General features: G+C 44.1%; 1 protein-coding gene and 1 long non-coding RNA gene across 3 annotated transcripts in view; one reads left to right on the top strand and one right to left on the bottom strand.

Annotated features, from left to right (window-relative positions):
- The first annotated feature begins 1,518 nt into the window (after positions 1-1,518).
- LOC123730913 (uncharacterized) lies at positions 1,519-2,358 on the top strand. Its single transcript, XR_006762362.1, has 2 exons — positions 1,519-2,187; positions 2,256-2,358. It is a non-coding gene; the product is annotated as an uncharacterized lncRNA (long non-coding RNA).
- Positions 2,359-5,634: 3,276 nt separating this feature from the next.
- pip4p2 (phosphatidylinositol-4,5-bisphosphate 4-phosphatase 2) overlaps positions 5,635-24,725 on the bottom strand; it is a 43,545-nt gene continuing 24,454 nt past the window's right edge. The window contains exons 2-8 of one of the 2 annotated variants that reach the window (XM_045709511.1): positions 24,075-24,223; positions 14,070-14,176; positions 12,505-12,628; positions 11,655-11,723; positions 11,028-11,080; positions 9,673-9,763; positions 5,635-5,927 (exon numbers count right to left, since the gene is read on the bottom strand). In XM_045709511.1, the coding sequence (XP_045565467.1) occupies positions 5,784-5,927; positions 9,673-9,763; positions 11,028-11,080; positions 11,655-11,723; positions 12,505-12,628; positions 14,070-14,176; positions 24,075-24,223 (737 nt within the window). In that variant the 3' untranslated portion in view covers positions 5,635-5,783. The remainder of the gene's footprint in view (positions 5,928-9,672; positions 9,764-11,027; positions 11,081-11,654; positions 11,724-12,504; positions 12,629-14,069; positions 14,177-24,074; positions 24,224-24,725) is intronic. The other variant, XM_014178845.2, reaches the window with a different exon arrangement.

Raw genomic sequence — 24,725 nt, 5'->3', positions numbered from 1 at the left:
GGTATTATAAACCCTAACCCTTCACTGGTGTCTATTATAGAGAGGTAGAGCTAGTATTATAAACCCTTCACTGCTGTCTATTATAGAGAGGTAGAGCTGGTATTATAAACCCTTCACTGGTGTCTATTATAGAGAGATAGAGCTGGTATAATAAACCCTTCACTGGTGTCTATTATAGAGAGATAGAGCTGGTATTATAAACCCTTCACTGGTGTCTATTATAGAGAGGTAGAGCTGGTATTATAAACCCTTCACTGGTGTCTATTATAGAGAGATAGAGCTGGTATTATAAACCCTTCACTGGTGTCTATTATAGAGAGGTAGAGCTGGTATTATAAACCCTTCACTGGTGTCTATTATAGAGAGGTAGAGCTGGTATTATAAACCCTAACCATTCACTGGTGTCTATTATAGAGAGGTAGAGCTGGTATTATAAACCCTTCACTGGTGTCTATTATAGAGAGGTAGAGCTGGTATTATAAACCCTAACCCTTCACTGGTGTCTATTATAGAGAGATAGAGCTGGTATTATAAACCCTTCACTGGTGTCTATTATAGAGAGATAGAGCTGGTATTATAAACCCTAACCCTTCACTGGTGTCTATTATAGAGAGATAGAGCTGGTATTATAAACCCTTCACTGGTGTCTATTATAGAGAGATAGAGCTGGTATTATAAACCCTTCACTGGTGTCTATTATAGAGATAGAGCTGGTATTATAAACCCTTCACTGGTGTCTATTATAGAGATAGAGCTGGTATTATACAACCCTTCACTGGTGTCTATTATAGAGAGGTAGAGCTGGTATTATAAACCCTTCACTGGTGTCTATTATAGAGAGGTAGAGCTGGTATTATAAACCCTTCACTGGTGTCTATTATAGAGAGGTAGAGCTGGTATTATAAACCCTAACCCTTCACTGGTGTCTATTATAGAGAGGTAGAGCTGGTATTATAAACCCATTCACTGGTGTCTATTATAGAGAGGTAGAGCTGGTATTATAAACCCTAACCCTTCACTGGTGTCTATTATAGAGAGATAGAGCTGGTATAATAAACCCTTCACTGGTGTCTATTATAGAGAGATAGAGCTGGTATTATAAACCCTTCACTGGTGTCTATTATAGAGAGATAGAGCTGGTATAATAAACCCTTCACTGGTGTCTATTATAGAGAGGTAGAGCTGGTATTATAAACCCTTCACTGGTGTCTATTATAGAGAGGTAGAGCTGGTATTATAAACCCTAACCCTTCACTGGTGTCTATTATAGAGAGGTAGAGCTGGTATTATAAACCCTTCACTGGTGTCTATTATAGAGAGATAGAGCTGGTATAATAAACCCTTCACTGGTGTCTATTATAGAGAGGTAGAGCTGGTATTATAAACCCTTCACTGGTGTCTATTATAGAGAGATAGAGCTGGTATAATAAACCCTTCACTGGTGTCTATTATAGAGAGGTAGAGCTGGTATAATAAACCCTTCACTGGTGTCTATTATAGAGAGATAGAGCTGGTATAATAAACCATTCACTGGTGTCGATTATAGAGAGGTAGAGCTGGTATTATAAACCCTTCACTGGTGTCTATTATAGAGAGGTAGAGCTGGTATTTTAGTTTGTGCCAAAAACAAATGAGCCATCATAAACAGAAACAGAGAGCGAGTCACATTTGTTCATTTTATTGATAAATTCTTTTTTTTATTTTTTATTATTCCAAGCTACAGTTTCAATGCGCTGAATTAAACTATGTACAAGAAAAGAGAGAGAGAGAGAGTTTCTGTATTCATCATCACATTCAGAACAAGATTAGTTAAGAGATTGTGCCTATTGTGTCTAGACAGGATTGCATATCGACCACAATGCTAGCTAGGTTTCACTGGCTTCAGGAAACAATCAGGCAATAAGCAGGAAGTCAGCTACATTCTAGTAGCGGCGGTGGGAGAGCTGGAGAGTTAAGGATCGGATAATGGGGCCCGGTTTACCTGGTTCTAACCCGTGAACTAAGCCTTAGGGGGGGGGTTTGGGCCCCAGAACATTACCTTTCCTTTTTGAATCAGAAACCTAATATAACAGTTGGTGTAAAACAAGAACATGTATAGTGTGTTTCCCACCAATGATGAGAAGGCTATTGACATGTGTTGAAGAAGTAGTTAGGTATGATAACAGGCATGATAACAGTATGGTGGAGGTAAACACTAGGACATGATAACAGTATGGTGGAGGTAAACACTAGGACATGATAACAGCATGGTGGAGGTAAACACTAGGGCATGATAACAGTATAGTGGAGGTAAACACTAGGACATGATAACAGCATGGTGGAGGTAAACACTAGGACATGATAACAGCATGGTGGAGGTAAACACTAGGGCATGATAACAGTATGGTGGAGGTAAACACTAGGACATGATAACAGCATGGTGGAGGTAAACACTAGGACATGATAACAGTATGGTGGAGGTAAACACTAGGACATGATAACAGTATGGTGGAGGTAAACACTAGGACATGATAACAGTATGGTGGAGGTAAACACTAGGACATGATAACAGTATAGTGGAGGTAAACACTAGGACATGATAACAGTATGGTGGAGGTAAACACTAGGACATGATAACAGTATAGTGGAGGTAAACACTAGGACATGATAACAGTATAGTGGAGGTAAACACTAGGACATGATAACAGTATGGTGGAGGTAAACACTAGGACATGATAACAGTATGGTGGAGGTAAACACTAGGGCATGATAACAGCATGGTGGAGGTAAACACTAGGACATGATAACAGCATGGTGGAGGTAAACACTAGGACATGATAACAGTATAGTGGAGGTAAACACTAGGACATGATAACAGTATAGTGGAGGTAAAGCAACGTTGGCACAGGGGTTTAAGGAGGAAGGTGTTAAAGGGGGATAATTTCAGAGTATTAAAAATCAGGAACAGTACTATGTATTAAACCGGCAGGGTGTTGCTAGGGTTACATACAGTATAGATAGATAGATAGAGAGAGAGAGAGAGACAGCTTTTGGAGCTGGGGTAACTAGCAGCAACTGAACAGAATAATTGAATATAATTGTAGTGCAATTGGCAAAATTGTTGTTAATTTAATTTGGTCTGGTTAAAAACACCACGTCTGTCAGTCAGTCAGTTAATACCTTTACCTGGTCCAGGTGTCCGGCTTCCTATTAAAATCATCATATTTATCAATGTCGAGATTCAACATTAATTACATCAATCACACTACTTGATTTACCGAACCAATTAAACAATTATAAAGATCTCAATTACTGATCCGCATTACAAAATAAATACAAATAAAGGATTTCAGAGGTAATTGCAAAACCAGGGCTGGATTTTTGTTTTCTCTTGGATCAGGAGTGACCGGACTGGACTTCATCTGAATAATAACAACATAAACGACTAAAAGGGAGAAACACAGTACAACGGTCTGTCTGTCTGTCTGTCTGTCTGTCTGTCTGTCTGTCTGTCTGTCTGTCTGTCACTCTGTCTAGGAAAAGCTGTTCTCTGGATAGCTGACTATGATGGTCTGTCTGTCTGTCTGTCTGTCTGTCTGTCTGTCTGTCTGTCTGTCTGTCTGTCTGTCTGTCTGTCTGTCTAGGAAAAGCTGTTCTCTGGATAGCTGACTATGATGGTCTGTCTGTCTGTCTGTCTGTCTGTCTGTCTGTCTGTCTGTCTGTCTGTCTGTCTAGGAAAAGCTGTTCTCTGGATAGCTGACTATGATGGTCTGTCTGTCTGTCTGTCTGTCTAGGAAAAGCTGTTCTCTGGATAGCTGACTATGATGGTCTGTCTGTCTGTCTGTCTGTCTGTCTAGGAAAAGCTGTTCTCTGGATAGCTGACTATGATGGTCTGTCTGTCTGTCTGTCTGTCTGTCTGTCTGTCTGTCTGTCTGTCTGTCTGTCTGTCTGTCTGTCTGTCTGTCTGTCTGTCTGTCTGTCTAGGAAAAGCTGTTCTCTGGATAGCTGACTTTGATGGTCTGTCTGTCTGTCTGTCTGTCTGTCTGTCTGTCTGTCTGTCTGTCTGTCTGTCTGTCTGTCTAGGAAAAGCTGTTCTCTGGATAGCTGACTATGATGGTCTGTCTGTCTGTCTGTCTGTCTGTCTGTCTGTCTAGGAAAAGCTGTTCTCTGGATAGCTGACTTTGATGGTCTGTCTGTCTGTCTGTCTGTCTGTCTGTCTGTCTGTCTAGGAAAAGCTGTTCTCTGGATAGCTGACTATGATGGTCTGTCTGTCTGTCTGTCTGTCTGTCTGTCTGTCTGTCTGTCTGTCTGTCTGTCTGTCTGTCTGTCTGTCTGTCTGTCTAGGAAAAGCTGTTCTCTGGATAGCTGACTTTGATGGTCTGTCTGTCTGTCTGTCTGTCTGTCTGTCTGTCTGTCTGTCTGTCTGTCTGTCTGTCTGTCTGTCTGTCTAGGAAAAGCTGTTCTCTGGATAGCTGACTATGATGGTCTGTCTGTCTGTCTGTCTGTCTGTCTGTCTGTCTGTCTGTCTGTCTGTCTGTGTCTGGCTGTCTGTCTAGGAAAAGCTGTTCTCTGGATAGCTGACTATGATGGTCTGTCTGTCTGTCTGTCTGTCTGTCTGTCTGTCTGTCTGTCTGTCTGTCTGTCTGTCTAGGAAAAGCTGTTCTCTGGATAGCTGACTATGATGGTCTGTCTGTCTGTCTGTCTGTCTGTCTGTCTGTCTGTCTAGGAAAAGCTGTTCTCTGGATAGCTGACTATGATGGTCTGTCTGTCTGTCTGTCTGTCTGTCTGTCTAGGAAAAGCTGTTCTCTGGATAGCTGACTATGATGGTCTGTCTGTCTGTCTGTCTGTCTGTCTGTCTGTCTGTCTAGGAAAAGCTGTTCTCTGGATAGCTGACTATGATGGTCTGTCTGTCTGTCTGTCTGTCTGTCTGTCTGTCTGTCTGTCTGTCTAGGAAAAGCTGTTCTCTGGATAGCTGACTATGATGGTCTGTCTGTCTGTCTGTCTGTCTGTCTGTCTGTCTGTCTGTCTGTCTGTCTGTCTGTCTGTCTGTCTGTCTGTCTGTCTAGGAAAAGCTGTTCTCTGGATAGCTGACTATGATGGTCTGTCTGTCTGTCTGTCTGTCTGTCTGTCTAGGAAAAGCTGTTCTCTGGATAGCTGACTATGATGGTCTGTCTGTCTGTCTGTCTGTCTGTCTGTCTAGGAAAAGCTGTTCTCTGGATAGCTGACTATGATGGTCTGTCTGTCTGTCTGTCTGTCTGTCTGTCTGTCTGTCTGTCTGTCTAGGAAAAGCTGTTCTCTGGATAGCTGACTATGATGGTCTGTCTGTCTGTCTGTCTGTCTGTCTGTCTGTCTGTCTGTCTGTCTGTCTGTCTGTCTGTCTGTCTAGGAAAAGCTGTTCTCTGGATAGCTGACTTTGATGGTCTGTCTGTCTGTCTGTCTGTCTGTCTGTCTGTCTGTCTGTCTGTCTGTCTGTCTGTCTGTCTGTCTGTCTAGGAAAAGCTGTTCTCTGGATAGCTGACTATGATGGTCTGTCTGTCTGTCTGTCTGTCTGTCTGTCTGTCTGTCTGTCTGTCTGTCTGTCTGTCTGTCTGTCTGTCTGTCTGTGTCTGGCTGTCTGTCTAGGAAAAGCTGTTCTCTGGATAGCTGACTATGATGGTCTGTCTGTCTGTCTGTCTGTCTGTCTGTCTGTCTGTCTGTCTGTCTGTCTGTCTGTCTGTCTGTCTAGGAAAAGCTGTTCTCTGGATAGCTGACTATGATGGTCTGTCTGTCTGTCTGTCTGTCTGTCTGTCTGTCTGTCTGTCTGTCTAGGAAAAGCTGTTCTCTGGATAGCTGACTTTGATGGCGCCCCAGTAACAGGCTCGTATCAGACAGATCAGCCCCAGGAGGTAGGAGAATGCCCAGGACACATAGGTGGCATGGTAACGACTGGCAAAGTCCTGAGTCCCCACCTGGAGAGGCAGAGAGAGGCAGAGAGAGGCAGAGAGAGGCAGAGAGAGAGAGAGAGAGAGAGAGAGAGAGAGAGAGAGAGAGAGAGAGAGAGAGAGAGAGAGAGAGAGAGAGAGAGAGAGAGAGAGAGAGAGAGAGAGAGGGACAGAGTAAGGGATTGACAGCGAAAGGGAGGGAGAAATAGAGAGGGAGGAAGAGAGAGAGAGGATGTTCATCACAGCTCTGACAGAACAGAATGATCTATTCCTGTATTAACACTGTTCCTGGTGATATTCCTATTCCTGTATTAACTGGTGATATTCCTATTCCTGTATTAAATGGTGATATTCCTATTCCTGTATTAACTGGTGATATTCCTATTCCTGTATTAAATTGTGATATTCCTATTCCTGTATTAACACTGTTCCTGGTGATATTCCTATTCCTGTATTAAATGGTGATATTCCTATTCCTGTATTAAATGGTGATATTCCTATTCCTGTATTAAATGGTGATATTCCTATTCCTGTATTAAATGGTGATATTCCAATTCCTGTATTAAATGGTGATATTCCTATTCCTGTATTAACTGGTGATATTCCTATTCCTGTATTAAATGGTGATATTCCTATTCCTGTATTAACTGGTGATATTCCTATTCCTGTATTAAATGGTGATATTCCTATTCCTGTATTAACTGGTGATATTCCTATTCCTGTATTAACTGGTGATATTCCTATTCCTGTATTAACTTGTGATATTCCTATTCCTGTATTGACACTGTTCCTGGTGATATTCCTATTCCTGTATTAAAAATAGTGATATTCCTATTCCTGTATTAAAAATAGTGATATTCCCATTCCTGTATTAAATGGTGATATTCCTATTCCTGTATTAACTGGTGATATTCCTATTCCTGTATTAACTGGTGATATTCCTATTCCTGTATTAAATGGTGATATTCCTATTCCTGTATTAAATGGTGATATTCCTATTCCTGTATTAACACTGTTCCTGGTGATATTCCTATTCCTGTATTAAACGTGATATTCCTATTCCTGTATTAAATGGTGATATTCCTATTCCTGTATTAAATGGTGATATTCCTATTCCTGTATTAAACGTGATATTCCTATTCCTGTATTAACTAGTGATATTCCTATTCCTGTATTAACTGGTGATATTCCTATTCCTGTATTAACTGGTGATATTCCTATTCCTGTATTAAATGGTGATATTCCTATTCCTGTATTAACACTGTTCCTGGGGATATTTAAATGTAGATTGAGGTGATGTTGTCACGGTAACTCTGACACCACAGTGGGTCCTTTACATTATTATCATCTCAGTATAATATGATGTGATATGGGTTAGTCAGCATCAGACATGTCCTAGTCTGGTAAATATGGGTTAGTCAGCATCAGACATGTCCTAGTCTGGTAAATATGGGTTAGTCAGCATCACACATGTCCTAGTCTGGTAAATATGGGTTAGTCAGCATCACACATGTCGTAGTCTGGTAAATATGGGTTAGTCAGCATCACACATGTCCTAGTCTGGTAAATATGGGTTAGTCAGCATCACACATGTCCTAGTCTGGTAAATATGGGTTAGTCAGCATCACACATGTCCTAGTCTGGTAAATATGGGTTAGTCAGCATCACACATGTCCTAGTCTGGTAAATATGGTTTAGTCAGCATCACACATGTCCTAGTCTGGTAAATATGGGTTAGTCAGCATCACACATGTCCTAGTCTGGTAAATATGGGTTAGTCAGCATCACACATGTCCTAGTCTGGTAAATATGGGTTAGTCAGCATCACACATGTCCTAGTCTGGTAAATATGGGTTAGTCAGCATCACACATGTCCTAGTCTGGTAAATATGGGTTAGTCAGCATCACACATGTCCTAGTCTGGTAAATATGGGTTAGTCAGCATCACACATGTCCTAGTCTGGTAAATATGGGTTAGTCAGCATCACACATGTCCTAGTCTGGTAAATATGGGTTAGTCAGCATCAGACATGTCCTAGTCTGGTAAATATGGGTTAGTCAGCATCACACATGTCCTAGTCTGGTAAATATGGGTTAGTCAGCATCACACATGTCCTAGTCTGGTAAATATGGGTTAGTCAGCATCACACATGTCCTAGTCTGGTAAATATGGGTTAGTCAGCATCACACATGTCCTAGTCTGGTAAATATGGGTCAGTCAGCATCACACATGTCCTAGTCTGGTAAATATGGGTTAGTCAGCATCACACATGTCCTAGTCTGGTAAATATGGGTTAGTCAGCATCACACATGTCCTAGTCTGGTAAATATGGGTTAGTCAGCATCACACATGTCCTAGTCTGGTAAATATGGGTTAGTCAGCATCAGACATGTCCTAGTCTGGTAAATATGGGTTAGTCAGCATCACACATGTCCTAGTCTGGTAAATATGGGTTAGTCAGCATCACACATGTCCTAGTCTGGTAAATATGGGTTAGTCAGCATCACACATGTCGTAGTCTGGTAAATATGGTTTAGTCAGCATCACACATGTCCTAGTCTGGTAAATATGGGTTAGTCAGCATCACACATGTCCTAGTCTGGTAAATATGGGTTAGTCAGCATCAGACATGTCCTAGTCTGGTAAATATGGGTTAGTCAGCATCACACATGTCCTAGTCTGGTAAATATGGGTTAGTCAGCATCACACATGTCCTAGTCTGGTAAATATGGGTTAGTCAGCATCACACATGTCCTAGTCTGGTAAATATGGGTTAGTCAGCATCAGACATGTCCTAGTCTGGTAAATATGGGTTAGTCAGCATCACACATGGCACCCCATGTCCCTTATAGTGCACTACTTTTGATAAGAGCCCTATGGGCCCTGGGACCCTATTCCCTATGGGCCCTATTCCCTATGGGTCCTGGCACCCTATTCCCTATGGGCCCTGGAACCCTATTCCCTATGGGCCCTATTCCCTATGGGTCCTGGCACCCTATTCCCTATGGGCCCTGGAACCCTATTCCCTATGGGCCCTGTTCCCTATGAGCCCTGGCACCCTATTCCCTATGGGCCCTGTTCCCTATGGGCCCTGGTCAAAAGTACTGCACTATAAAGGGTATAGCGTGTGATTCGGGACACAGACATTATTTCAGCCGGGGGACATTTTGTATATTTATTAATGTAACCTTTATTTAACCTTTATTTAACTAGGGCAAGTCAGTTAAGAACAAATTCTTATTTACAATGACGGCTTACCCCGACCAAACCCTCCCCTAACCCGGACGACGCTGGCCAAACTCTAGCACTGAGATGCAGGGCCTTAGACCGCTGAACCAGGGTCTGTAGTGACGCCTCTAGCACTGAGATGCAGGGCCTTAGACCGCTGTGATACAGCCTGGAACCGAACCAGGGTCTGTAGTGACGCCTCTAGCACTGAGATGTAGTGCCTTAGACCGCTGAACCAGGGTCTGTAGTGACGCCTCTAGCACTGAGATGTAGTGCCTTAGACCGCTGAACCAGGGTCTGTAGTGACGCCTCTAGCACTGAGATGCAGTGCCTTAGACCGCTGAACCAGGGTCTGTTGTGGCGCCTCTATCACTGAGATGTAGTGCCTTAGACCGCTGAACCAGGGTCTGTTGTGGCGCCTCTATCACTGAGATGCAGTGCCTTAGACCGCTGAACCAGGGTCTGTTGTGACGCCTCTATCACTGAGATGCAGGGCCTTAGATCGCTGTGCCACTCAAGGAATTCTAATTCGGCAGTACTCACTGTTAATCCCACTCCGATAAAGATGCAGATCATTCCCACAGTGATGTAGGCACAACAACGCCTCCTTGGAAGAGCACTACCCACAGACGATCTGTGAGGACACAAAGACATTGGTCACGTTATCACTGAGTGGTCAAAGAAGGGCACTACCAAGGTAACTACCGACAGATGATCTGTAGGGTGGAGGGAGAGAGAGAGAGAGGAGAGAGAGAGAGAGGAGAAAGAGAGGAGAAAGAGAGAGAGAGAGAGCGACAGAGAGAGAGGGACACAAAGACAACAACAATTGTTAGGTTATGACCGTATTCAAAGATGTTAGAGTCTCTCTCTCTCCTGGGTTTCTGTATGTCTTTATACCCTCCCCTCTCTCTCTCTCTCTCTCCTGGGTTTCTGTATGTCTTTATACCCTCCCTCTCTCTCTCTCTCTCTCCTGGGTTTCTGTATGTCTTTATACCCTCCCCTCTCTCTCTCTCTCTCTCTCTCCTGGGTTTCTGTATGTCTTTATACCCTCCCCTCTCTCTCTCTCTCTCTCCTGGGTTTCTGTATGTCTTTATACCCTACCCTCTTCTCTCTCTCTCTCCTGGGTTTCTGTATGTCTTTATACCCTCCCCTCTCTCTCTCTCTCTCTCTCTCTCCTGGGTTTCTGTATGTCTTTATACCCTCCCCTCTCTCTCTTTTTCCTCTCTCTCTCTCTCTCTCTCTCTCTCTCCTGGGTTTCTGTATGTCTTTATACCCTCCCCTCTCTCTCTCTCTCTCTCTCTCTCTCTCTCCTGGGTTTCTGTATGTCTTTATACCCTCCTCTCTCTCTCTCTCTCTCTCTCTCTCCTGGGTTTCTGTATGTCTTTATACCCTCCCCTCTCTCTCTCTCTCTCTCTCTCCTGGGTTTCTGTATGTCTTTATACCCTCCCCTCTCTCTCTCTCTCTCTCCTGGGTTTCTGTATGTCTTTATACCCTCCCCTCTCTCTCTCTCTCTCTCCTGGGTTTCTGTATGTCTTTATACCCTCCCTCTCTCTCTCTCTCTCCTGGGTTTCTGTATGTCTTTATACCCTCCCCTCTCTCTCTCTCTCTCTCCTGGGTTTCTGTATGTCTTTATACCCTCCCCTCTCTCTCTCTCTCTCTCTCTCTCTCTCCTGGGTTTCTGTATGTCTTTATACCCTCCCCTCTCTCTCTCTCTCTCTCTCTCCTGGGTTTCTGTATGTCTTTATACCCTCCTCTCTCTCTCTCTCCTTAACTAAGGACTAGAGTCTGCAAACCCTGGGTAAACTCAAATCACCAAGAAACCAAACAGAGGACGTTAAATGATCCGGGACATAACCTGGTCCACCATATTTGAACGATTTGAAGTTTGAGGAATTTACATTTTTTTGCAGTGAGGGCATTTTGCTAGCGTGTTAAATCGGAGCTCCATCCACTGCAGAGGAAAAGACAAGAACAGTTTGGGTTAGATAGTATACAGTTTACAGACCTCTCTCTCTCTCTAACACACACCTCAAACACACACACACACACACACACACACACACACACACACACACACACACACACACACACACACACACACACACACACACACACACACACACACACATAAAACACATGAATACAGACAAAACACATTGTCAAACTCACACACTGAATTCTACTCTACAGTCAACTAACGACGACTGAAAGGCCTTGTCACTGATTTCAAACACTTTCAATCTCCATAAACGTAATCCACCATCTTTCTTGTTGTCGTCTGTGATACTGGCGTAGAGGGTCACTAATTAGGGACCTGACGTACCCTTTACATGTTGAAACGTTAGTATGAGGCTCATTCATTTCATGTTGCTCATCAATTTGACTTGAGCGATTAGGGGTTAGACAAAAGGTTGTTATTAGCTGAATTAGAGGCCCCGTTATTATTGTATATTAATATAGTATTGTTTATTTAACGCTTTATTGGAGCCCCAAGGTCGCCGTGGAAACCCCCAGCTCATAGAGACCTGGTCTGTAGAGGTGTTGTTGTCATGGAGAGCCAGATCAGAAGGTGGCGCGGCAGAGTCCTCGTTACCCTAGACACCAAGACGCATAACGGGGCAACAATCTTTAACAACACTCCAGGGTACTGCTACTGTAGGTAGGCTACGTCCCAAATGGCACCCTATGGGTTCTGGTCAAGGTAGTGCACTATACAGGGGGTAGGGTGCCTGGTCAAGGGTAGCCTAGTGGGGCGGGGCGGGGCGGCAGGGTAGCCTAGTGGCTAGAGCGTTGGACTAGTAACCGAAAGGTTGCAAGTCCAATTCCCAGAGCTGACAAGGGTACAAATCTGTCGTTCTGTCCCCTGAACAAGGCAATTAACCCACTGTTCCTAGGCTGTGATTGTAAATAAGAATTTGTTCTTAACTGACCCGCCTAGTTAAATAAAGGTAATAAAATAAAAAGGTAGTGCACTATATAGGGAATAGGGTGCCATGTGGGATGCATAACCCACTGCACGTATCACTATGACCTGCTACAAAGTACCAACTACCCTACTGCAAAAGGTTAAACAGGTAGCGCTTATATTAGTCCAAGTTTCACACGCACACCAACCAGAACCACACAGATGATTTGAGAGGCAAGTCAGACTGACTAGCCTGTTCCCAGATCTGCTTGTTCTGTCTTCCCAAACTTCACAGTCATTAAGAGTCTCAGTCTTCCTGATTTAAGATCAGTTTTAGCCTTTTCAATTATAAGGAATGGACAAAGGAGACCTGATCCTAGACCAGAACTACCACTCTGAGACACCTGAATACAGACTAGTCTCTGATAGGCCAGAAGGTGCTGACTGCTGCTCATTGATTGGCCACATACGAGGAAGGTGTTTCCACAGTGGCCACAGACCACTCTCGTGCCCTCAGGCTGGACTGGCAGGGCTGGCTGGGCCGGCTGCTCCTCTGGAATCACCATCACAGGGCTCAGGTTGATGATGCGTCTGCTGTGGGGGCGGGGCACACAGAGGGGGTGGGGTTACCATACAGTAGTGATGGATCATATTGTTTACCCATGTTTCCCAGGTAAGTTGGTTACTGATGGTCAGTTTGTTATTGGATTCATGGTCTTGAACATCCCTGTATGTAAAAACACATATCCGGTTTTTAACGTTTCCTCTTTCTAAGAACATTTCTGAAAACATCCTCCCCATGTGCAATCAAAAATGTACCTACTGTACTCTGGACCAGCAGGGATTTACCTACTGGACTCCGGACCAGCAGGGATTTACCTACTGGACTCCGGACCAGCAAGGATTTACCTACTGGACTCTAGACCAGCAAGGATTTACCTACTGGACTCTAGACCAGCAGGGATTTACCTACTGGACTCTAGACCAGCAGGGATTTACCTACTGGACTCTAGACCAGCAAGGATTTACCTACTGGACTCTAGACCAGCAGGGATTTACCTACTGGACTCTGGACCAGCAGGGATTTACCTACTGGACTCCGGACCAGCAGGGATTTACCTACTGGACTCCGGACCAGCAGGGATTTACCTACTGGACTCCGGACCAGCAAGGATTTACCTACTGGACTCTAGACCAGCAAGGATTTACCTACTGGACTCTGGACCAGCAAGGATTTACCTACTGGACTCCGGACCAGCAGGGATTTACCTACTGGACTCCAGACCAGCAAGGATTTACCTACTGGACTCCAGACCAGCAGGGATTTACCTACTGGACTTCAGACCAGCAGGGATTTACCTACTGGACTCCGGACCAGCAGGGATTTACCTACTGGACTCCGGACCAGCAAGGATTTACCTACTGGACCCCGGACCAGCAAGGATTTACCTACTGGACTCTAGACCAGCAAGGATTTACCTACTGGACTCTGGACCAGCGGGGATTTACCTACTGGACTCCGGACCAGCGGGGATTTACCTACTGGACTCCGGACCAGCGGGGATTTACCTACTGGACTCCGGACCAGCAAGGATTTACCTACTGGACTCCGGACCAGCAAGGATTTACCTACTGGACTCCGGACCAGCAGGGATTTACCTACTGGACTCTGGACCAGCAAGGATTTACCTACTGGACTCCGGACCAGCAGGGATTTACCTACTGGACTCTGGACCAGCAAGGATTTACCTACTGGACTCTGGGACATCCTATCACCTACCAGTTGGGTCTGGGACATCCTATCATCCTATCACCTATCACCTACCAGTTGGGTCTGGGACATCCTATCACCTACCAGTTGGGTCTGGGACATCCTATCACCTACCAGTTGGGTCTGGGACATCCTATCACCTACCAGTTGGGTCTGGGACATCCTATCACCTACCAGTTGGGTCTGGGACATCCTACCACCTACCAGTTGGGTCTGGGGCATCCTATCACCTACCAGTTGGGTCTGGGGCATCCTATCACCTACCAGTTGGGTCTGGGACATCCTATCCTCCTAGATGAGTCTTTGCAGATGAGGAGACAGTTACAGGGACACCGAACATACTTCTTCCCAGTCGGTGGGTTTTTGATGGGCTGAAAGAAAGAGAACAACCTTAAGGATGATTGAAATAAACGTTTATGTAAACTTCAACAATACCTTTGGTTTGCATCAAAGCAAAATTTTTTACAAATGGAGTATTTCACACCAAATGGAGACCTTCACACCAAATGGAGACCTTCACACCAAATGGAGACCTTCACACCAGATGGAGACCTTCACACCAAATGGAGACCTTCACATCAAATGGACACCTTCCTTCACACCAAATGGAGACTTTCACACCAAATGGAGACCTTCCTTCACACCAAATGGTGACCTTCACACCAAATGGTGACCTTCACACCAAATGGAGATCTTCCATCACACCAGATGGAGACCTTCACACCAAATGGAGACCTTCACACCACATGGAGACCTTCACACCACATGGAGACCTTCACACCACATGGAGACCTTTACACCAAATGGTGACCTTTACACCAAATGGTGATCTTCACACCACATGGAGACCTTCACACCAAATGGAGACCTTCACACCACATGGAGACCTTCACACCACATGGAGACCTTTACACCAAATGGAGACCTTCCATCACACCACATGGAGACCTTCACACCACATGGAGACCTTCACACCACATGGAGACCTTTACACCAAATGGAGACCTTCCATCACACCACATGGAGACCTGCACACCAAATGGAGACCTTCAATCACACCACATGGAGACCTTCACACCAGATGGAGACCTTCACACCAAATGGAGACCTGCAATCACACCAAATGGAGACCTTCACACCAAATGGAGACCTTCACACCACATGGAGACCTTCACACCACATGGAGACCTTCACACCAGATGGAGACCTTCACACCAGATGGAGACCTTCACACCAGATGGAGACCTTCACACCAAATGGAGACCTTCACACCAAATGGTGACCTTCACACCACATGGAGACCTTCGCACCACATGGAGACCTTCACACTAAATGGAGACCTTCACACCAGATGGAGACCTTCACACCAGATGGAGATCTTCACACCAGATGGAGATCTTCACACCAAATGGAGACCTTCACATCAAATGGAGAGCTTCACACCAGATGGAGACCTTCACACCAGATGGAGATCTTCACACCAATGGAGACCTTCACACCAGATGGAGATCTTCACACCAGATTCACACCAGATGGAGAACTTCACATCAGATGTCATTGAATAGACACAGCTGCTGTAGCTCCAGTGGCTCCAGAAAGTTTTCACAGTCCTTCACTTTTTCCACATTTTGTTGTGTTAAAGCCTGAATTTAAAATGTATTAAATTGATATTTTTGTTGTCACTTGGCCTGTACCCAATACCCCATAATGTCAAATTGGAATTCTGTTTTTTTAATTTGACAAATTAATTTAAAAAATATAAAAGCTGAAATGCCTTGTTATGGCAAGCCTAAATAAGTTCAGAGTTAAAAAATGTACTTAACAAGTCATATAATAAGTAACATGGACTCACTCTGTGTACAATAATAGTGTTTAACAGGATTTTGGAATGACTACCTCATCTCTATACCCATACAATTATCTGTAATCCCTCAGTTGAGCAGTGAATTTCAAACATATATTCATCCACAAAGACCAGGGAGGTTTTCCAATGTCTCGGAAAGAAAGGCACCTATTGGTAGATGGGTAAAAAAACAAAAAAAACATTGAATATCCCTCTGAGCATGATGAAAATATTAACTACACTTTGGATGGTGTATCAATACTGCCACACCTTGATCTGTTTCACCTGTCCTTGTCTCCACCCCGTCCAGGTGTCACCCATCTTCCCCATTATCCCCTGGGTATTTATACCTGTGTTCTCTGTTTGTCTGTTGTCAAGTCAAACGGCATGTTACATTTACATTTTAGTCATTTAGCAGACGCTCTTATCCAGAGCGACTTACAGTAGTGAATGCATACATTTCATAATTTTTTTTAACCCGGACTGGTCCCCCGTGGGAATCTAACCAACAACCCTGGCGTTGCAAACACCATGCTCTACCAACTGAGCCACACGGGTGTTTCTCCCTGCTCTTTTCCTTTTCTCTGTTTTTTTGCGAGTCCTCACAAAGTCCTCCTTTGACCCTTGCCTGCCTTGACTCTGAACCCACCTGCCTGCCCTGATCTCTTGCCTGCCTGCCACTCTGAACCCACCTGCCTGCCCTGATCACTTGCCTGCCTGCCACTCTGAACCCACCTGCCTGCCCTGATCTCTTGCCTGCCTGCCACTCTGTACCTCCTGGACTCTGACCTTGTTTATGATGTTTTGCCTGTCCACGACCATTCTCTTGCCTGCCTCTTGGATACTAATAAATATCAGAGACTCGGACCATCTGCCTCCCGTCTCTGCATCTGGGTCTCACCCTGTGCCCTTATAAATACACCCAGTCACTACAAAGATACAGGTGTCCTTCCAAACTCAGTTGCCGGAGAGGAAGGAAACCGCTCAGCGATTTAACCATGAGGCCAATGGTGACTTTAAAACAGTTACAGAGTTTAATGGCTGTGATAGGAGACAACTGAGGATGGATCAACAACATTGTAGTTACTCCACAATACTAACCTAAATGACAGAGTGAAAACAAGGAAGCCTAAACAGAAAAATATATATTCCAAAACATGCATTCTGTTTGCAACTAGGCACTGAATTAATACTGCAAAATATTTGTCAAAGCAATTCACTTTTTGTCCTGAATACAAAGTGTTATGTTTGGGGCAACACATTATTGAGTACCACTCTCCATATTTTCAAGCATAGTGGTGGCTGCATCATGTTATGGGTATGCTTGTAATCATTAAGGACTGGAGAGTTGTTCAGGATAAAAAAAAGAGACGGAGTGGAGCTAAACACAGACAAAATCCTACAGGAAAGCCTGGTTCAGTCCGCTTTCCACCTGACACTGGGAGATGAATCCACCTTTCAGCAGGACAATAACCTACAACACACAAGGCCACATCTACACTGGAGATGCTCACCAAGAAGACAGTGAATGTTCCTCAGTGGCCATGTTTACAGTTCTGACTACTTGAAAATCTACTTGAAAATCTATGACAAGGCCTGAAAATGGCTGTCTAGCAATGATCAATAATCAACTTGACAAAGCTTAAATAATTTTGGAAATAATAAATGGCCAAATGTTGCACAATCCAGGTGTGGAAAGCTCTTACAGACTGACCCAGAAAGACTCACAGCTCTTACAGACTGACCCAGAAAGACTCACAGCTCTTAAAGACTAACCCAGAAAGACTCACAGCTCATAGAGACTGACCCAGAAAGACTCACAGCTCTTAGAGACTGACCCAGAAAGACTCACAGCTCTTAGAGACTGACCCAGAAAGACTCCCAGCTCTTAGAGACTGACCCAGAAAGACTCACAGCTGTAATCACTGACAAAGGTGATTCTACAGTACAAAGTATTGACTCAGGGGTGTGAATAGGGGTGTGACTCAGGGGTGTGACTCAGGGGTGTCAATAGGGGTGTGACTCAGGGGTGTGAATAGGGGTGTGACTCAGGGGTGTGAATAGGGGTGTGAATAGGGGTGTGACTCGGGGTGTGACTCAGGGGTGTGACTCAGGGGTGTGAATAGGCGTGTGAATAGGGGTGTGACTCAGGGGTGTGACTCAGGGGTGTGACTCAGGGGTGTGACTCAGGGGTGTGAATAGGGGTGTGACTCAGGGGTGTGACTCAGGGGTGTGAATAGGGGTGTGAATAGGGGTGTGACTCAGGGGTGTGAATAGGGGTGTGACTCAGGGGTGTGAATAGTTACGTACAGTGAGATATTTCTGCAAATCTTTTTCAATATATTTGAAAAATATCTACAGACATGATTGTCATTATGGGGTATTGTGTGTAAATGGGTGAGAAATATTAAAATATTTAATCATTTTCTAAATTCAAGCTGTAACACAACAAAAATGTTGAATAAGTGAAGGGGTACGAATACTTTCTGAAGGCCACTGTACATCCCATAATACATAACACATTCAAAAACAGTGACATACCATGCTATTATTGAGGGGGGAAAACACATTCTGATTAGTCCACATTCTGCCCAGTCATGGCTATGGATTGAAGTGTATTAGCCCCAGCCCTTTTTGGTTGAGTCCAGACGGAGCAGAACACGGCAGTCCAAAGAACTGCTACTAATAGCCTCTTAGCGAGGTCAGCCCCGGGCCGCATGGATCGACTGACACACTATTTGATCCTTCTCAGCTGAGACGACTGAGGAAACGGATTTTAGACATAGGGCACTGTAGTACTGTAGGGTCTGAGGTAGAGGTCGACCGATTATGATTTTTCAACGCCGATACCGATACCGGTTATTGGAGGACCAAAAAAGCCGATGCCGATTAATCGGCCGATTATTGTTATGATTTTTTTATATGTATATATATATACACACACACACACACAGCTCTGAAGTGACAACGATACTGAAGAGTCTGCTTAGGAGACAAATACTCTCAACTGTTTGAATAATAAAAATAGAGTTTAAGTTACCTGTGATGAATGCTGAAAACAAAAACTTTCTATATGCAGGAAATCCTATTTTAATAACGGGCATGGTAAGAATTGACTACCAAAGTGCGAGTCATAATTCCCATGACACCTTCTAGCAAAATCTGAAAAGCGGTTCCTTCATTTATTCCATAGGATATTTTTAGATTAACTTAAAATAGGGTCTGTGTTTGGTTTAGGCTTACACCACCTTGCCAATTTTATAACTGTGCAGATATCCATAGGATATAACTCTGATCAATATAAGCGAAGATAAAAAAAAAATGTGTAGAGTGGATTTCTGAAAATATGTTGACAAACGTTACCTTAGTGAGATTTACACGGGTATCAAAACGCCGAGACGGTTTAAGCACAAAACACAGACCTTATTTGAAGTAGATCAAGACATTCTCTATGGAAGACATGAACGGTAAAATAACGAAGGAACGCCTTTCAAGTTCAGCCGCAAGTTATTACAGGAATTATGACGCGTCGACTATTTCTCTCTAAACCACATACCTTTGACTATTACGAGCCTGCTGCTGCCTACCACCGCTCAGTCAGACTGCTCTATCAAATATCAAATCATAGACTTAACTATAATATAATAAACCTTAGGTCATTAATATGGTCAAATCCGGAAACTATCATCTCGAAAACATTTATTCTTTCAGTGACATACGGAACCGTTCCGTATTTTATCTAACGGAGTGGCATCCATAAGTCTAAATATTCCTGTTACATCGCACAACCTACAATGTTATTTCATAGTTCCGTAAAATTCTGGCAAATTAGTTCGCAACGAGCCAGATTCTGTATACCCTGATTCTACGTGCAACGAACGCAAGAGAACTGACACAATTTCACCTGGTTAATATTGCCTGCTAACCTGGATTTCTTTTAGCTAAATATGCAGGTTTAAAAATATATACTTCTGTGTATTGATTTTAAGAAAGGCATTGATGTTTATGGTTAGGTACAGTCGTGCAACGATTGTGCTTTTTTTCGCAAATGAGCTTTTGTTAAATCATCCCCCGTTTTGCTAAGTCGGCTGTCTTTGTTAGGAAGAAATAGTCTTCACAGTTCGCAACGAGCCAGGCGGCCCAAACTGCTGCATATACCCTGACTCTGTTTGCAAGAGAAGTGACACATTTCCCCTAGTTAAAAGAAATTCATGTTAGCAGGCAATATTAACTAAATATGCAGGTTTAAAAATATATACTTGTGTATTGATTTTAAGAAAGACATTGATGTTTATGGTTAGGTACACGTCGGAGCAAAGACAGTCCTTTTTCGCGAATGCGCACCACATCGATTATATGCAAAGCAGGACAGGCTAAACTAGTAATATCATCAACCATGTGTAGTTAACTAGTGTTTATGATTAGTTGATTGTTTTTTATAAGATAAGTTTAATGCTAGCTAGCAACTTACCTTGGCAACGTAAAGCAGGTGGTTAGAGCGTTGGGCTAGTTAACGTAAGGTTGCATCCCCAAGCTGACAAGGTAAAAATTTGTAATTCTGCCTCCTGAACAAGGCAGTTAACCCACCGTTCCTAGGCCGTCATTGAAAATAAGAATGTGTTCTTAACTGACTTGCCTAGTTAACTAAAGGTTTAAAAAAAATATATATCGGCAAATCGGTGGCCAAAAATACCGATTACCGATTGTTATGAAAACTTGAAATCGGCCCTAATTAATCGGCCATTCCGATTAATCGGTCAACCTCTAGTCTGTAGTAATGTAGGGTCTGTAGGGTCTGTAGTACTGTAGTACTGTAGGGTCTGTAGGGTCTGTAGTACTGTAGGGTCTGTAGTACTGTAGGGTTCTGTAGGGTCTGTAGTACTGTAGGGTCTGTAGGGTCTGTAGTACTGTAGTGTCTGTAGTACTGTAGGGTCTGTAGGGTCTGTAGTACTGTAAGGTCTGTAGTACTGTAGGGTCTGTAGTACTGTAGGGTCTGTAGTACTGTAGGGTCTGTAGGGTCTGTAGTACTGTAGGGTCTGGTGTGTGGTATAGAACCCAACCCTGGCCTTAAGGTAGGATGACAGTGTTCAGGAGACTACATTACTTGTATACAGTATGAATAGTCTAGTCTATTCATGTCCAGTCTAGTATATTCCTGTCCTGTCTAGTCAGTCTAGTCTATTCCTGTCTAGTCTAGTTTATTCCTGTCTAGTCTAGTTTATTCCTGTCTAGTCCGTCTAGTATATTCCTGTCCTGTCTAGTCAGTCTAGTCTATTTCTGTCTAGTCTATTCCTGTCTAGTCCATCTAGTATATTCCTGTCCTGTCTAGTCAGTCTAGTCTATTCCTGTCTAGTCAGTCTAGTATATTCCTGTCCTGTCTAATCAGTCTAGTCTATTCCTGTCTAGTCTAGTTTATTCCTGTCTAGTCTATTCCCGTCTAGCCAGTCTAGTCTATCCCTGTCCTGTCTAATCAGTCTAGTCTATTCCTGTCTAGTCTAGTCTATTCCTGTCCAGTCAGTCTAGTATATCCCTGTCCTGTCTAGTCAGTCTAGTATATTCCTGTTTAGGCAGTCTAGTATCCCTGTCCTGTCTAGTCAGTCTAGTCTATTCCTGTCTAGCCTAGTCTATTCCTGTATAGTCAGTCTAGTATATTCCCGTCCTGTCTACTCAGTCTAGTATATTCCAGTCTAGTCTATTCCTGTCTAGTCAGTCTAGTCTATTCCTGTCTAGTCAGTCTAGTCTATTCCTGTCTAGTCAGTCTAGTATAGTCCTGTCTAGTCAGTCTAGTCTATTCCTGTCTAGTCAGTATAGTATAGTCCTGTCTAGTCAGTATAGTATAGTCCTGTCTAGTCAGTATAGTATAGTCCTGTCTAGTCAGTCTAGTCTATTCCTGTCTAGTCAGTCTAGTCTATTCCTGTCTAGTCAGTATAGTATAGTCCTGTCTAGTCAGTATAGTATAGTCCTGTCTAGTCAGTCTAGTCTATTCCTGTCTAGTCAGTATAGTATAGTCCTGTCTAGTCAGTCTAGTCTATTCCTGTCTAGTCAGTATAGTATAGTCCTGTCTAGTCAGTCTAGTATAGTCCTGTCTAGTCAGTCTAGTCTATTCCTGTCTAGTCAGTATAGTATAGTCCTGTCTAGTCAGTATAGTATAGTCCTGTCTAGTCAGTCTAGTCTATTCCTGTCTAGTCAGTATAGTATAGTCCTGTCTAGTCAGTCTAGTCTAGTCCTGTCTAGTCAGTCTAGTCTATTCCTGTCTAGTCAGTCTAGTCTATTCCTGTCTAGTCAGTATAGTATAGTCCTGTCTAGTCAGTCTACACCTACATTTAAGTCCAAATTCAAGTATCCAATTTAAAGCACTTCAAACCCAAGAGCTGAGCCCAGAAAAACAGAAAATACAAAGCTGTAAACTAGTCTAGGACTGATCAGGAAAAACTCTGGGCCGTATTGTGTCTAAGCAACAACTAGGGACCCAGCAGTGTTTTTCCTACCCACGTGACCAGGAAAAACTCCTGTCCATAATACACACCACTCTGGTTTCCGATATGGAGATAGATGTGTTCATGCTCTAGTATGACAAACAGACAAACAACAAAAATCTCCGTAGACAAACAATGGCAGTAGAATGGACTTACTGAAGAGCTCAGTGACTTTCAACGTGGCACCGTCGTAGGATGCCACCTTTCCAAACAAGTCAGTTCGTCAAATTTCTGCCCCGGTCAACTGTAAGTTCTCTCTTGACAGCGGAGAGAGAAAATGTTAATTTCCTGCAATTCAAATTTTGCCATGTGGTGTTGAGAAAACGTGCAGTTTTAAAGCAAGTTTTTTGCAAATCTACACATTTTCCCTTGTGGAAGATTTAGCAGTTTTTGAATATGATACACAATATATACAAAAGTATGGGGACACCTCTTTTAGTGGGTTTGGCTATTTCTGCTACACCCGTTGCTGACAGGTGTATAAAATCAAGTACACAGCCATGCAATCTCCATAGACAAACATGTGGCGAGTGGCAGTAGAATGGCCAGAACTGAAGAACTCAGTGACTTTCAACGTGGCGCCGTCATAGGATGCCACCTTTCCAACAAGTCAGTTCGTCAAATTTCTGCTCCAGTCAGCTGTAAGTGTTGTTATTGTGAAGTGGAAACGTCTAGGAGCAACAACGGCTCAACCGCGAAGTGGTAGGCCACACAGGCTCACAGAACGGGACCGCCGAGTGCTGAAGTGCGTAAAAATGGTCTTTCCTCAGTTACAACACTCACTAGCGAGTTCCAACCTGCCTCTGGAAGCAACATCAGCACAATAACTGTTGGTCGGGAGCTTCATGAAATGGGTTTCCATGGCCGAGCAGATGTACACAAGCCTAAGATCACCATGCGCCGTGCCAAGCGTCGGCTGGAGTGGTGTAAAGCTCGCCGCCATTGGAAACAAGTTCTCTGGAATTATAAATCACGCTTCATCATCTGGTAGTCCGACTGACGAATCTGGGTTTGGCGGATGCCAGGAGAACGCTACCTGCCCCAATGCATAGTGACAACTGTAAAGTTTGGTGGAGGAGGAATAATGGTCTGGGGCTGTTTTTCATGGTTCGGGCCCCTTAGTTCCAGTGAAGGGAAATCTTAACGCTACAGCATACAATGACATTCTAGATGATTCTGTGCTTCCAACTTTGTGGCAACAGTTTGGGGAAGGCTCTTTCCTCTTTCAGCATGACAATGCCCCCGTGTACAAAGCGAGGTCCATATAGAAATGGATTATCGAGATCGCCCAACATCAGTGCCCGACCTCACTAATGCTCTCGTGGCCGAATGGAAACAAGTCCCCGCAGCAATGTTCCAACATCTAGTGGAAAACCTTCCCAGAAGAGTGGAGGCTGTTATAGAAGCAATGTTCCAACATCTAGTGGAAAGCCTTTCCCAGAAGAGTGGAGGCTGTTATAGCAGCAAAAGAGGGGACCAACTCCATATTAATGCCCATGATTTTGGAATGAGATGTTCGACGAGCAGGTGTCCACATCCTTTAGGTCATGTAGTGCATCTGATTGAAAGTGAATAAGAAAATCAATGAAGGCCTCCACCCGGTCGGTAACTCAAACACAATAACATGTTCAGATAGCTAGCAGCTACACTCATTTACCAATCTAAAACATTTTAGCTGACATGGTTAATCAAAATACGGATTAAAATTGCTGATACACAACTACATGTCTAAGTTGAGACCCCGAGTGAGTTCCCCAAAATAAAACGGATCCGTCGGCCTACAAAGATCTGCCAGTCCCTGCAGTAGGTGCACACACACACACACACACACACACACACTAACACACACACACACACACACACACACACACACACACACACACACACACACACACACACACACAGAGACACACACACAGACACACACACACAGGTGCAGGTGAGTCTTACCGTGGCCTCGTTGCACACGGTGCATTTCACCACGTGCTGCTGCAGCTTGCCATCCAGGTTAATGAGAGACTGGCACACCCGGCAGTTGATGACTGGTACCCCCCCTGGGTCGGGACTGGCGATGGCTGTGTAAGGGGGGGGGAGTTCAGCTGGAGGGGAGAGACACAGCAGCTGGTTCATCATGTATGTTCAGCCCTACAGGGCACATTAGATACACACACACTGGGCAAACTTCCATAACTCTATAATTCAAAGACACAAAGAGGTAGACTCTGGGCCACACAAGACTCTGGGCCACACTAGACTCTGGGCCACACTAGACTCTGGGCCCCACTAGACTCTGGCCCACACTAGACTCTGGCCCACACTAGACCACACTAGACACTGGGCCACACTAGACTCTGGGCCACACTAAACTCTGGGCCACACTAGACTCTGGGCCACACTAGACTCTGGGCCACACTAGACTCTGGGCCACACTAGACCACACTAGACTCTGGGCCACACTAGACTCTGGGCCACACTAGACCACAATAGACTCTGGGCCACACTAGACTCTGGCCCACACTAGACCACACTAGACTCTGGGCCACACTAGACTCTGGGCCACACTAGACCACACTAGACACTGGGCCACACTAGACTCTGGGC

The sequence above is a fragment of the Salmo salar genome, chromosome ssa27 (genome assembly GCF_905237065.1).
Source record: "Salmo salar chromosome ssa27, Ssal_v3.1, whole genome shotgun sequence".
In the NCBI taxonomy this organism is placed as follows: Eukaryota; Metazoa; Chordata; class Actinopteri; order Salmoniformes; family Salmonidae; genus Salmo; species Salmo salar.
The sequence above is the reverse complement of the archived record's forward strand: the minus strand, read 5'-3'. Positions and strand labels throughout refer to the sequence as shown.